This window comes from Zosterops lateralis, assembly GCF_965231275.1.
Source record: "Zosterops lateralis genome assembly, chromosome: 3".
In the NCBI taxonomy this organism is placed as follows: domain Eukaryota; kingdom Metazoa; phylum Chordata; class Aves; order Passeriformes; family Zosteropidae; genus Zosterops; species Zosterops lateralis.
The window spans coordinates 112,642,700-112,658,175 of NC_139764.1; the positions used below are offsets into that span (position 1 = coordinate 112,642,700).

At 38.0% G+C, this 15,476-nt stretch overlaps 1 protein-coding gene across 1 annotated transcript in view; it reads left to right on the forward strand.

The window, feature by feature from the left end:
- NCOA1 (nuclear receptor coactivator 1) overlaps positions 1-15,476 on the forward strand; it is a 90,859-nt gene that overhangs the window by 48,331 nt on the left and 27,052 nt on the right. The window contains exons 11-16 of the mRNA XM_083857659.1: positions 15-38; positions 1,784-2,203; positions 3,218-3,287; positions 4,902-5,016; positions 8,620-8,779; positions 13,228-13,581. Of these exons, the coding sequence (XP_083713785.1) occupies positions 15-38; positions 1,784-2,203; positions 3,218-3,287; positions 4,902-5,016; positions 8,620-8,779; positions 13,228-13,581 (1,143 nt within the window). The remainder of the gene's footprint in view (positions 1-14; positions 39-1,783; positions 2,204-3,217; positions 3,288-4,901; positions 5,017-8,619; positions 8,780-13,227; positions 13,582-15,476) is intronic.

Genomic DNA, 15,476 nt, shown 5'->3' on the forward strand with positions numbered 1-15,476 from the left:
CACTTGGAAATGAGGTCAAGATGGAGGCGCAGGGACAGGTGAGGGTGAGAATCCTGGTGGGAATTCTTTGGGATTTGGGTTCTTGTTCCCATAAAATTTTGGGAATTCTGGGGTGGTTTGGGGTGGGTTTCATGGAGAACGTTCCCAAAATTCCAACCAGATGGAGGCGCAGGGACAGGTGAGAATCCTGGTGGGGATTTTGTGGGATTCCCATAAAATCCTGGAATTCTGGAGAGGTTTGGGGTGGGATTGGCGGAAGTTCAATCCCGGGGGAACATTCCAGAGTTTTTCCTGGTTAATCCCAAGATTTTTCCCGCCCAATTCCAAGATTTTTCCTGGTTAATCCCGGATTTTTTCCTTGTTAATTCCAGAATTTTTCCTGCCTAATTCCAGAACTTTCCCCACTTAATCCCAGAACTTTTCCTGTATAATCCCAGAATTTTTTTCAGTTAATTCCAAAAATTTTCCCAGTTAATTCCACAACTTTTCCTGTATAATCCCAGAATTTTTCCCAATTAATTCCAGCATTTTTCCTGATAAATTCCCGAGGTTTTTCCTCCTAATTCCAAAATTTTTCCCACCTAATCCCAGAATTTTTCCTGCCAAATTCCAGAATTTTTTTCTCCAAATTCCAGAATTTTTCTACTCTTAATTCCAGGATTTTTCCTGGTTAATTCCATCATTTTTCTTGGTTAATTCCATAATTTTTCTTGGTTGATTCCCAGATTTTTCCTTGTAAATTCCAAAATTTTTCCCACCTAATTCCAAGACTTTTCCTGGTTAATTCCAGCATTTTTCTCTCCTAATTCCAAAATTTTTCCCGGCTAATCCCAGGATTTTTCCCAGTTAATCCCAGAATTTTTTCCACCTGTTTCCACAATTTTTCCTGCCTAATTCCAGAATTTTTTCGTGCCAAATTCCAGCATTTTTCTCACCTAATTCCAGAATTTTTCCTGATTAATTCCAGATTTTTTCCCTCCTAATTTTAGAATTTTTCCTGCTGAATTCCAAGATTTTTCCCACCTAATTCCAGAATTTCTCTTAGTTAATTCCTGGAATTTTCTTGGTTAATCCCAGCATTTTTCTCTCCTAATTCCAGAAGTTTTCTTGGTTAATTCCCAGATCTTTCCTTATAAATTCCAAGATTTTTCCCAGTTAATTCCAGGATTTTTCCTGACAAATTCCAAGATTTTTTCTCTCCTAATTCCAGATTTTTTCATGGTTAATCCCAGAATTTTTCCTGATGAATTCCAAGATTTTTCCCACTTTATCCCAGATTTTTTTCCCACTTAATCCCGGGATTTTTCCGGGTTAATTCCAGAATTTTCCCTGCCTAATTCCAGAACTTTTCCCACTTAATCCCAGAATTTTTCCTGGTTAATTCCAAGATTTTTCCTTGTAAATTCCAAGATTTTTCCCAATTAATTCCAAAATTTTTCCCACCTAATCCCAGAACTTTTCCTGTATAATCCCAGAATTTTCCCCAATTAATTCCAGCGTTTTTCCTGATAAATTCCAGAAGTTTTTCCTCCTAATTCCAAAATTTTTCCCACCTAATCCCAGAATTTTTCCTGCCAAATTCCAGAATTTTTTTTCTCCTAATTCCAATATTTTTCTCACCTAATTCCAGAATTTTTCCCACCCAATTCCAGACTTTTTCCTGCCTAATTCCAGGATTCTTCCCAATTAATTCCAGAACTTTTCCCACTTAATCACAGAATTTTTCCTGGTTAATTCCCATATTTTTCCCACCTAATTCCATGTTTTTTCCCCTCTTTCCCAGTTCTCAGCCGATTCCCTGGATCAGCTGGAGCAGCTCCTCCCTTCCCTGGAAAAACCGGCGCCGATTCCCGGGATCTGCGGCCCCGACAGGAGCGACTCGGGAATTCCGGGAATTCCGGGAATTTCGGGAATTCCGGGAATGTCAGGAGTGAATCCTCTCCAACCCAGCACAGCGGCCAGAGCCCCCACGGGTAATTCTGGGAATTCTGGGAATTTTGGGGAATTTTTTGGGAATTTTTTTGGGAATTTTTTTGGGAATTTTTTTGGGAATTTTTGGGAATTTTTTGGGATTTTTTTGGGAATTTTTTTGGGAATTTTAATGGAAATTTTTGGGGAATTTTTGGGAATTTTTTTGGAATTTTTGGGAATTTTTTGGGATTTTTTTGGGAATTTTTCTGGGAATTTTTGGGAATTTTTTTTGGAATTTTAATGGAATTTTTGGGGGAATTTTTGGGAATTTTTTTGGGAATTTTTTGGGATTTTTTTGGGAATTTTTTTGGGATTTTTTTGGGAATTTTTGGGAATTTTTTTGGATTTTTTGGGAATTTTTTTGGATTTTTTTTGGGAATTTTTTTGGGAAATTTTTGGGAAATTTTTGGGAATTTTTTGGAGAATTTTTTGGGAATTTTTTGGGAATTTTTGGGATTTTTTTGGGAATTTTTTGGGATTTTTTTGGGAATTTTTTTGGGATTTTTTTTGGAATTTTTGGGAATGTTTGGGGAATTTTTGGGGAATTTTTGGGAATTTTTCTGGGAATTTTTTGGGAATTTTTTTGAGGAATTTTTTTTGGGAATTTTAATGGAATTTTTGGGGGAATTTTTTTGGATTTTTTTGGGAATTTTTTTTGGAATTTTTTGGGATTTTTTGGGAATTTTGGGAATCTTTTGGGAAATTTTTGGGAATTTTTTGAGAATTTTTTGGGAATTTTTGGGATTTTTTGGGGAATTTTTTTGGAATTTTTTGGGAATTTTTTTGGGAATTTTTTGGGAATTTTTGGGAATGTTTGGGGAATTTTTGGGGAATTTTTGGGATTTTTTTTTTGTGAATTTTTGGGATTTTTTTGGGAATTTTTTGGGAATCTTTTGGGAATCTTTTGGGAATTTTTTGGGAACTTTTTGGATTTTTTTTGGGAATTTTTTTGGGAATTTTTTGGGATTTTTTGGGAATTTTTTTGGAATTTTGGGGAATTTTTTGGGAATTTTGGGGTGAGTTTAGGGGTGGGGAAAAGGGAATTTTTAATGGGAAACTTTGGGAATATTCCAGGATTTTTCCAGGATTTTTTTTTTTTTTTTTTTTTTTTTTTTTTTTTTTTCTTTGGGAAAATTCCAAAGGTTTGGGATGGTCATGGATTATCTGGGAATTCCAGCCCAGGAATTTCCTGCCCAAATCCCATTTTTTTCCCAATTTTTTTCCAAGGAATTCCCTCCATTCCCAGCCTGGAGTTGGATCCAGCCCCATTGGGAAGGAATTTTGGGAATTTTGGGAATTTGAGGATTCCAGGAGGGGTCTCCCTTCCCAAAATTCCAATAAAAACCTTGGAAAAAACACCCCAAATTTGTTGGAAAAAGCCCAAAAATTCCCGATTTTCCACCTGAAATTCCAAAAGTTTGGGATCCAATTCCTTGAGAAAATTCTGAGGAATTTCGGGAATTTCCTGGAGAAATTTGGGATTTTTTGGATCCAATTCCAATGAAAACCTTGGAGAAAAAAAACCCCAAATTTTGGGAATTTTGGCCAAAATTCCACTGGAAAAAACCCTAAAATTCCCAAATTTCCACCTGGAATTTCACCCAGAATTCCCAAAATTCCAGACTTAAAAACAGGAATTCCAAAATTCCGGAAGTTTGGGGTCAATTTCTTAGGAAAATTTCAAGGAATTTTGGGAATTTCCTCAAGAATTTTGGGATTTTAGGATCCAATTCCAATAAAAACCTTGGGGGAAAAAAACACCCCAAATTTGGGAATTTTGGCTGGAATTTCGCTGGAAAAAAACCACAAAAATTCCCACATTTCCACCCAAAATTCCAAAAGTTTGGGGTCAATTCTGAGGAATTTCAGGAATTTCCTGGAGAAATTTGGGATTTTGGGATCCAATTCCAATAAAAACCTTGGAAAAAACACCCGAAAATTGGGAATTTTGGCTGGAATTTCGCTGGAAAAACCCCCAAAAATTCCCAAATTTCCCCTTGGAATTCCTGGATTTTGGGATGGGAATTCCCAGAATTCCCAGAATTTGGGATCCAATTCCAATAAAAACCTTGGAGGAAAAAAAACACCCAAAATTCGGGAATTTTGACCAAAATTCCACCGGAAAAAAACCACAAAAATTCCCAAATTTCCACCCAAAATTCCAAAAGTTTGGGGTCAATTCCTTGGGAAAATTCCAAGAAATTTCCTCAAGAATTTTGGGATTTTAGGATCCAATTCCAATAAAAACCTTGGAAAAAACACCCAAAATTTGGGAATTTTGACCAAAATTCCACCAAAAAAACCCCAAAAAGTCCCAAATTTCCACCCAGAACCCCCAAAATTCCAAAAGTTTGGGGTCAATTCCTTGGGAAAATTCCGAGGAATTTCGGGAATTTCCTGGAGAATTTTGGGATCCAATTCCAACAAAAACTTTGGGAAAAAAAACACCCAAAATTTGGGAATTTTGGCCAAAATTCTACTGGAAAAAAACCCCAAAAATTCCCAAATTTCCACTTGGAATTCCAAGATTTGAGATGGGAATTCCCAGAATTCCCAGAATTTGAGATCCAATTCCAATAAAAACCTCTGAAAAATCCCCCAAAATTTGGGAATTTTGACCAAAATTCCACTAGAAAAAACCCCAAAAATTCCCAAATTTCCACCCAAAATTCCAAAAGTTTGGGGTCAATTCCTTGGGAAAATTCCGAGGAATTTTGGGAATTTTCTGGAGAATTTTGGAATTTTGGGATCCAATTTGAATAAAAACCTTCAAAAAAAAAACCAACCAAAATTTGGGAATTTTGACCAAAATTCCGCCAAAAAAAACCCCCAAAAATTCCCAAATTTCCCCCCAAAACCCCAAAATTCCCGGGATTTTTTTGGGGAATTCCCAGTTTTCCCTTTTCCCATTTTTTTTTTTGGTTTTCCAGGAATGCCGGAGCTGGAGTTGGGGGTTCCCGAGGCCGGGTTGGGAATTCCGGGAATGTCGGAGCCGCTGCCGTGGCCGGAGCCCGGAATGAGCCAAAGGAGCGCGGCCAAGGAGGAGTGAGTCACTAATTCCCAAAAATCCCCAAATTCCCGAAGAAAATTCCCAAATTTCCAATGAAAATCCCCAAAAGAAAATTCTCAAAATCCCAAATTCCCAAAGGTTTGAAATTCCCAAAGAAAATTCCCAGAAATTCTCAAATTCTCAAAGGAAAATTCCCCAAAATTCCCCGAAGAAGATTCCCGAATTCCCAAAGATCTGGAAATTCCAGGGAAAATTCCCAAATTCCCAAAGGAAAAGGACCAAATTTCAAAAGGAAAATTCCTCAAAATTCCCGAATAAGGAAAAAAATCCCAAAGGAAAATTCCCAAAGGTTTGGGAATTCCAGGGAAAATTCCCAAATTCCCAAAGATTCGGAAATTCCCAAAATTCCCAAAGAAAATTCCCAAAAGTTTGGAAATTCCCAAAGAAAATTCCCAAAAAATTCCCGAATTCCCAAAGGTTGGAAATTTCCAAAAGAAAATTCCCAAATTCCTGAAGGAAAATTCCCAAAGGTTTGGGAATTCCAGGGAAAATTCCCAAATTCCCAAAGATTCGGAAATTCCCAAAATTCCCAAAGAAAATTCCCAAAAGTTTGGAAATTCCCGAAGGGAAAGTTCCCAAAAATTTCCAAAGGAAAATTCCCAAAAAATTCCCAAATTCCCAAAAGAAAAAATTCCCAAAGGTTTAGAAATTCCCAAAGAAAATTCCCAGAAATTCCCAAATTCTCAAAGGAAAATTCCCCAAGGTTGGAAATTCCCAAAATTCCAAAGGAAAATTCCCGAAAATTCCTGAAGTCCCAAAGGAAATTCCCAAATTGCCAAAGGAAAATTGCCAAAAATTCCCAAAAGAAAAAAATTCCCAAAGGAAAATTCCCAAAGGTTTGGGAATTCCAGGGAAAATTCCCAAATTCCCAAAGATTCGGAAATTCCCAAAATTCCCAGAGAAAATTCCCCAAAATTCCCGAATTCCTAAAGGTGGGAAATTCCCAAATATTTGAAATTCCTGAAGGAAAATTCCCAAAAATTCCCAAAGAAAATTCCCAAAGGAAAATTCCCAAAGGTTTGAATATTCCAGGAAGAAATTCCCAAATTCCCAAAGGAAATTCCCAAATTCCCAAAAGAAAAAATTCCCAAAGGTTTAGAAATTCCCAAAGAAAATTCCCAAAGGAAAAAATCCCAGATTCCCAAAGGAAATTCCCAAAAGTTTGGAAATTCCCAAAGGAAAATTCCCAAATTCCCAAAGGTTTAGAAAATTCCCAAAGGTTTGGAAATTCCAGGGAAAGTTCTCAAATTTCCAAAGGAAAATTCCCAGAAATTCCCAAATTCCAAAAGGAAAATTCCCCCCAAAAATTCCCAATTTCCCAAAGGTTGGAAATTCCCAAAGGAAAATCCCAGAAGTTTGGGAATTCCAGGGGAAATTCCCAAATTCCCAAAACTCCCACAGGAAATTCCCAAAGGGAAATTCCCAAAAAAAATTCCTGACTTTCCAAAGATTGGAAATTCCCAAATGAAAATTCCCAGCTGTGAATTCCCACTTTTCCAGGTGGGAATTCCCAGGTTTTTGGGTAAAAAATTCCCAGGTTTTCAGGTTGGAATTCCCATATTTCCAGCTGTGAATTTTCGGGTGGAAATTCCCATTTTTCCAGGTCTGGATTCCCAGGATTTTTTGGGTTGGAATTCCCATTTTTCCAGAACTGAATTCCCAGGTTTCCAGGTCGGAATTCCCACTTTTCCAGATGTGAATTCCCAGGTTTTTGGGTAGAAATTCCTGTGTTTCCAGGTGGGAATTCCCATTATTCCCACGTGTGAATTCCCATTTTTCCAGGCACGAATCCCTTTGTTAGTGGTTGGAATTCCTGGATTTTTCCAGCTGTAAATCCTCATATTCCCAGCTGTAAATTCCCATTATAAATTCCCATATTTCCCGTATTCCCAGCCATGAATCCCCATTATTCCAGCCGTAAATTCCCATAAATTCCCATTATGAATTCCCATAAATTCCCATTATAAATTCCCATAAATCCCCATTATAAATTCCCATTATAAATTCCTATTATAAATTCCCATAAATCCCCATTATAAATTCCCATATTTCCCATATTTCCAGCCATGAATCCCCATTATTCCAGCCCTAAATTCCCATAAATTCCCATTATAAATTCCCATAAATTCCCATTATAAATTCCCATAAATCCCCATTATAAATTCCCATAAATTCCCATTATAAATTCCCATATTTCCCGTATTCCCAGCCATGAATCCCCATTATTCCAGCCCTAAATTCCCATAAATTCCCATTATAAATTCCCATAAATTCCCATTATAAATTCCCATAAATCCCCATTATAAATTCCCATATTTCCCATTATAAATTCCCATATTTCCCATATTCCCAGCCATGAATCCCCATTATTCCAGCTGTAAATTCCCATTATTCCCAATTGTGGAATCCCCATATTCCCAGCCATGAATCCCCATATTCTCAGCCCTAAATTCCCATTATAAATTCCCATATTTCCCATATTCCCAGCCATGAATCCCCATTATTCCAGCCCTAAATTCCCATAAATCCCCATTATAAATTCCCATAAATTCCCATTATAAATTCCCATAAATCCCCATTATAAATTCCCATATTTCCCATTATAAATTCCCATATTTCCCATATTCCCAGCCATGAATCCCCATTATTCCAGCTGTAAATTCCCATTATTCCCAATTGTGGAATCCCCATATTCCCAGCCATGAATCCCCATATTCTCAGCCCTAAATTCCCATTATAAATTCCCATATTTCCCATATTCCCAGCCATGAATCCCCATTATTCCAGCCCTAAATTCCCATAAATCCCCATTACGAATTCCCATAAATTCCCATTATAAATTCCCATATTTCCCATATTCCCAGCCATGAATCTCCATTATCCCAGCCCTAAATTCCCATAAATTCCCATTATAAATTCCCATAAATTCCCATTATAAATTCCCATAAATTCCCATTATAAATTCCCATAAATCCCCATTATCCCAGTCCTAAATTCCCATAAATTCCCATTATAAATTCCCATAAATCCCCATTATAAATTCCCATAAATCCCCATTATCCCAGCCCTAAATTCCCATTATAAATTCCCATTTTTCCCATATTTTATCCCATATTTTCTCCCCCCCAGGCCGTGTCCCCTGGAGGAGCTGCTGTGCCCGCCCAGCTCAGCCCCATATTTTATCCCATATTTTATTCCCTGTTTCCCAGGCCGTGTCCCCTGGAGGAGCTGCTGTGCCCGCCCAGCTCGGCCCCATGTTTTATCCCATATTTTATCCCATATTTTATTCCCATTTTTCCAGGCCGTGTCCCCTGGAGGAGCTGCTGTGCCCGCCCAGCTCTGCCCCATATTTTATCCCATATTTTATTCCCATTTTCCCAGGCCGTGTCCCCTGGAGGAGCTGCTGTGCCCGCCCAGCTCGGCCCCATATTTTATTCCCATATTTTATTCCCATTTTTCCCCTGTGTTTCCCAGGCCGTGTCCCCTGGAGGAGCTGCTGTGCCCGCCCAGCTCGGCCCCATATTTTATCCCATATTTTATCCCATATTTTATCCCATATTTTATTCCCATTTTCCCAGGCCGTGTCCCCTGGAGGAGCTGCTGTGCCCGCCCAGCTCGGCCGAGGCGCGCAGCGATGAAAAGGCTCTGCTGGAGCAGCTCGTCACCTTCCTCAGTGCCCGCGACGAGACGGAGCTGGCCGAGATTGACAGAGCCCTCGGCATCGATAAAATAGTGCAGGTAAGGGCTGGGAATAAATATGGGAAAAAATGGGAAAAAATTGGAGGAGAAATGGGGAAAAAATGGGGGAGAAATGGGGAAAAAATGGGGAAAAACAGGAAAAAAAATTGGAGAAGAATAGGAAAAAAATTGGGTAAAAAAGGGGGGGAAAATGGGGAAGAAATGAGGAAAAATGGGAGAAAAGTTGGGAGGAAAACAGGGAAAAACGGGAAAAAAAATTGGTGGGAAATGGGGAAGAATAGGAAAAAATTGGGGAAAAAAGGGGGAGAAAATGGGAAAAATTTGGGGAAAAACAGGAAAAAAATTGGGGGAGAAACAGGGAAAAAATGGGGAAGAAATAGGGGGAAATGGGGAAAAGGGGAAAAAAATTGGGGAAAAATGGGGAAAAACAGGAAAAAGGTTGGGGGAGAAACAGGGAAAAAATGGAGGAGAAATGGGGAAAAAACGAGAAAAAAATTGGAGGAGAAGCAAGTAAAAACGGGAAGAAAATTGGGGAGAAATGGGAAAAAACAGGGAAAAAGTTGGGAGAGAAACAGGGAAAGAATGGGGAAGAAATGGGAAAAAAATGGAGAAAAAATTGGGGGAGAAACGGGGAAAAACAGGAAAAATATTGGGGAAGAATAGGAAAAAAATTGGGGGAAAAATGGGAAAAAACGGGAAAAAATTGGGGGAGAAATGGGGAAAAAATGGGGAAAAAACGAGGAAAAAATGGGGAAAAAAACGAGGAAGAATAGGAAAAAAACTGGGGGAAAATGGGGAAAAAATGGGAAAAGACAGGAAAGAAATTAGGGGAGAAAAGAGAGAAAAATGGGGGAAAATGGAGAAAAACGGGAAAAAATTTAGGAAGAATAGGAAAAAATTGGGGAAAAATGGGGAGAAAATGGGGAAAAACGGGGAAAAAATGGGGGAGAAATGGAGAAAAAATGGAGGAAAAAACCAGGAAGAAATGGGGGAGAAACAGGGAAAAAATGGGGGAGAAATAGGGAAAAAACAGGGAAAAATAGGAAAAAAATTGGGGAAAAAATAGGGAGAAAATGGGGAAAAACAGGAAAAAAATAGGGGGAGAAATGCGGAAAAAAGGGGAAAAAAAGGGGAGAAAATGGGAAAAATATTGGAGGAGAAACAGGGAAAAAATGGGGGAGAAATGGAGAAAAAATGGGGAAAACAATGGGGAAGAACAGGAAAAAAATTGGGGGGAAAATGGGAAAAACAGGGAAAAAAATTGGGGAGAAACGGATAAAAATGGGGAAAAATGGGGGAGAAATGGGGAAAAAATGGGGGAGAAACGGGAAAAAAATGGAGGAAAAAACCAAGGAAGAATAGGAAAAAAATAGGGGAAAAATGGGGGGAGAAACAAGGAAAAAATGGGGAAAAAATTGGAGGAGAAACGGGGAAAATATGGGGAAGAAATGGGAAAAAATGGGGGAGAAATGGGGAAGAATAGGAAAAAAATTGGGGAAAAAATGGGGAGAAAATGGGGAAAAGCAGGAAAAAGTTGGGGAAGAATAAGAAAAAAATTGGGGGAGAAATGGGGAAAAATGGGGGAGAAAAGGGGAAAAAACAGGGAAAAATAGGAAAAAATCGGGGAAAAATAGGGAGAAAATGGGGAAAAATAGGGAGAAAATGGGGAAAACAGGAAAAAAATGCGGAAGAATAGGAAAAAAATTGGGGGAAAATTGGGGAGAAAATGGAAAAAACAGGAAAAAAAACGGGTGGAAATGAGGAAGAAATGGGGGAAGAAATGAGGAAAAAGGGAAAAAAATTGGGAGGAAAAATGGGGAAGAAATGGGTAAAACAGGAAAAAAATGAGGGGAGAAAAGGGAAAAAATGGGAAAAAAATTAAGGGAAATATGGGAAGAAAGTGGGAAAAATTGGAGGAGATATGGGAAAAAAGGGGGCCAAATAGGGGAAAAAATGGGGAAAAACAGGAAAAAAATTGGGAAAAGAATGGGGAAAAACAGGGAAAAAATTGGGAGAGAAATGAGGAAAAAACAGGGAAAATTTGGGGAAGAATAGGAAAAAAATTGGGGAAAAATGGGGAAAAGCAGGAAAAAAAGTTGGGGAAAAACAGGGAAAATGGGGAAAAAACAGGAAGAAATGGGGGGAGAAATGGGGAAAAAATAGGGGAGAAATGGAGAAAAAACGGAGGAAAAAACCAGGAAGAAATGGGGGAAAAAACCAAGAAAAAACAGTAAAAAGGGGAAAATGGGAAAAAATGGGGAATAAAAGGAGGAGAAAGAGAAAAAAAGGGGGAGAACAGTGAAAAGAGGAGAAAAAAGGGGAAAAAAGGGGCAAAAGGCAGTTCCTCAGTGCCCGGGATGAGACTGAGCTGGGTGAGATTGACAGAGCCCTCGGCATTGATAAAATAGTGCAGGTAAGGGCTGGGAATAAATATGGGAAAAAACGGGAAAAAATTGGGGAAAAAATGGGGAAGAAATGGGGAAAAAACAGGGAAAAAATTGGGGGAGATAATGGGGAAAAACAGGAAAAAGAATGGGGGACAATAGGAAAAAAATTGTGGGGAAATGGGAAAAAAATGGAGAAAAAATTGGGGGAGAAACGGGGAAAAAATGGGGAAGAAATGGAGAAAAAATGGAGGAAAAAAACCAGGGAGAAATGCAGGAAAGAAAGCAGGAAAATACGGGGAAATGAGTGTAAGAGTAGGAATTTTTTGGGATGGAACTTCAAAGAGATTTTGGGATCCAAAGAGTTTTTAGGATCAGGATCCAAAGGGATTTTGGGATTCAAAGGATTTTGGGATACGAAGGGATTTGAGGGTAGAATTTCCAAGGGATTTTGGGCTCTGAATGGATTTTGGGATGGGATTTCAAATGGATTTTGGGATGGGATTTTAGGATCCAAATGGATTTTGGGATGGAATTTTGGGCTCCAAATGGATTTTGGGATGAGATTTCAGGCCCCAAATGAATTTTGGGATGGGATTTCCAAGGGACTTTGAGATCTGAATGGATTTTGGGATTTGAAGGGATTTTGGGCTCCAAACAGATTTTGGGATGGGATTTCCAAGGGATTTTGGGATTTGAAGGGTTTTTAGGCTCCAAATGGATTTTGGGCACGAAATGGATTTTGGGATGGGATTTCCACGAGACTTTGGGCTCCAGATGGATTCTGGAATGAGATTCCAAAGGGACTTTGGGTTCCAAATGGATTTTGGGATGGAATTCTGAGCTCCAAATGGATTTTGAGATGGGATTTCCAAGAGATTTTGGGATGGGATTTCCAAGGAATTCTGGGATTTGAAAGGATTTTGGGCTCCAAAGGGATTTTGGAATGGGATTTTATGATCCAAATGGATTTTTGGTATGGGATTCCCAGGAGATTTCAGGCTCCAAATGAATTTTGGGATGGGATTTCCAATGGATTTTGGGATGGGATTTCCAAATGGATTTTGGGATGGGATTTTAGGCTCCAAAGGGATTTTGGGATGAGATTGTAAAGGGATTTTGGGATGGAATTTCCAAGGGATTTCAGGCTCCAAATGGATTCTAGAATGGGATTTCCAAGGGATTTCAGGCTCCAAATGGATTTTGGGATGAGATTTCCAAGGAATTTTGGGATTTGAAGGGATTTTGGGATGAGATTCCAAATGGATTTTGGGATGGGATTTCCAAATGGATTTTGGCATCCAAATGGATTTGGGGATTGGTCTCCAAAGGGATTTTGGGATGGGATTTCAAAATGAATTTTGGGATGGGATTTTGGGCTCCAACTGGATTTGGGATGGGATTTTAAAGGAATTCTGGGATTTGAAAGGATTTTGGGCTCCAAATTGGATTTTGGGTTCCAAATGGATTTCGGGCTCCAAATGGATTTTGGGATGGGATTTCTAAGGGATTTTGGGATTTGAAGGGTTTTTAGGCTCCAAATGGATTTTGGGATGGGATTTCCAAGGAATTTTGGGATTTGAAGGGATTTTGGGATGGGATTTCCAAATGGATTCTGGAATGGGATTTCCAAGGGATTTTGGGCTCCAAATGGATTTTGGGATTGATCTCCAAAGGGATTTTGGGATGAGATTCCAAAGGGATTTTGGGATGGGATTTCAAAAGAATTTTGGGCTTCAAATGAATTTTGGGCTCCAAATGGATTTTGGGATGAGATTCCAAAGGCATTTTGGGATCCAAATGGATTTTGGGATGGGATTTTGGGCTCCAAATGGATTTCCAAATGGATTTTAGGCTCTAAATGGATTTTGGGCTCCAAATGAATTCTGGAATGGGATTTCCAATGGATTTTGGGATGGGATTTCCAATGGATTTTGGGATGGGATTTTAGCATCCAAATGAATTTTGGGATGGGATTTTAGGCTCCAAATGGATTTTGGGATGAGATTTTAGCATCCAAATGGATTTTGGGATGGGATTTTGGTCTCCTCATCGATTTCTCTGCCGTAATTCCATGATTTTATTCCCATTTTTCCCCCCCAGGGCGGCGGCCTGGAGGCTCTGACAGAACGATTCCCGTCCCAGCCGGGCCCGGCCCCTCCTCTGCTCCTGGAGCAAAAACCGGGAATGTTTTCCCAACCTTTCCCTCCATCCTCATCCTCATCATCATCATCATCCTCGGGATCTCCCGGCGGGAATTTCCCGGGAATGTTGAGACAGAAACAACCTTTTGGATCCATTCCTGCTCCTCCTCCTCCTGTTCCTGCTGCTCCTCCTCGAGGGAGTTTTCCCAATAATTCTTTGGGAATTTCGGGGCCGCGGCAGCAGCTGAGTCGTCCCAGCGCCCCCAACCAGCTCCGGCTGCAGCTGCAGCAGAGGCTGCAGGGACAGCAGCAGGTAAAGGGGAAAAAATCATAAAAAAATGTGCAAAATATAACTAATAAAGTGTAAAAAATGTTGGCAAAATCCTAAAAAAAATTCCCAAAAAATAGCAGAAAAATTAAAAAAAAATCCTAAAAAAATCCCCCAAAATTCTTTCAAAAATCAGAAAAATACTTGCTCAAAATAGCCAAAAATTCCCTCAAAAATAAAAAAAAATCCTCAAAAAAAAAAAAAAAAAAAAAAAAAATCCCTCGAATATCCCAAAAAAAGCCTAAAAAAATTTCCTCAAAATCCCCCAAAAATTCCCTCAAAAATATAAAAAAAAATCCTCAAAAATTCCCTCAAAAAAAAAAAAAAAAAAAAATTCCATCAAAATCCCTCCCAAAAATCCCCAGAAATTCCCCCAAAAAATCCCCAAAATTCCCCAAAAATTAAAAAAATGTTCCATCAAAAAATCCCCCAAAAAATCCCCCCAAAAATGCCCAGAAATTCCCAAAAATCCCCAAAATTCCCCCAAAAATTCCCCCCAAAAAATCCCCAGAAATTCCCCCAAAAAATCCCCAAAATACCCAAAAAAATTCCCTCAAAATTTCCTCAAAATCCCCCAAAAATTCCATCAAAAAGCAAAAAAAAAATTCCATTAAAATCCCCCCCAGAGGCTGCAGGGACAGCAGCAGGTAAAGGGGAAAAATCATAAAAAAATGTGCAAAAAAATGTGCAAAATATACCTGATAAAGTGTAAAAAAATGTTGTTGAAATCTCAAAAAATTTCCCAAAAAATCGCCAAAAATTTCAAGGAAAAATAAAAAAAAATTCCCAAAAAATCGCCAAAAATTTCAAGGAAAAATAAAAAAAAATTTCCCAAAAAATCGCCAAAAATTTCAAGGAAAAAATCCAAAAAAAATTCCTGAAATATTCCCCAAAATTCCTTCAAAAAAGAACAAAAAAAAATCCATTAAAATCCCCCCCAGAGGCTGCAGGGACAGCAGCAGGTAAAGGGGAAAAAATCATAAAAAAATGTGCAAAAAAATGTGCAAAATATACCTGATAAAGTGTAAAAAAATGTTGTTGAAATCTCAAAAAATTTCCCAAAAAATCGCCAAAAATTTCAAGGAAAAATAAAAAAAAATTTCCCAAAAAATAGCAGAAAAATTTCAAGGAAAAATAAAAAAAAATTCCCAAAAAATAGCAGAAAAATTTCAAGGAAAAATAAAAAAAAATTCCTAAAAAAATCCCCCAAAATTCTTTCAAAAAGCAGAAAAATATTCTCTCAAAATACTCAAAAATTCCCTCAAAAATAGAAAAGAATTTCCCTAAAATATCCCAAAAAAATCCCTCCAAAATAATAAAAAAAAATCCTCAAAAATCAAAAATAATTTCCCTAAAATATCCTAAAAAAATTCCTCAAAAATAGTAAAAAAAATCCCCCCAAAAATTCCCTTAAAAATCAAAAATAATTTCCCTAAAATATCCTAAAAAATCCCTCAAAAATAGTAAAAAAAAATCTCCAAAAACTCCCTCAAAAATCACAAGAATTTCCCTAAAATATCCCAAAAAAATCCCTCAAAAATAATAAAAAATCCTCAAAAATTCCCTCAAAAAACAAAAAAAAATCCGTCAAAATCCCCCCCAAAAATCCCCAGAAATTCCCCCCAAAAAATCCCCAAAATACCCCAAAAATTCCCCAAAAATTAAAAAATGTTCCATCAAAAAAATCCCCCCAAAAATCCCCCCCAAAATCAAAAGAATTTCCCTAAAAATATCCAAAAAAATTCCCTTAAAATCAAAAAAAATTCCCTCAAAATCAAAAAATATTCCATCAAAATCCCCCCAAAAATCCCCAGAAATTCCCCCCAAAACAATCCCCAAAATACCCCAAAAAAATTCCCTCAAAATTTCCTCAAAATCCC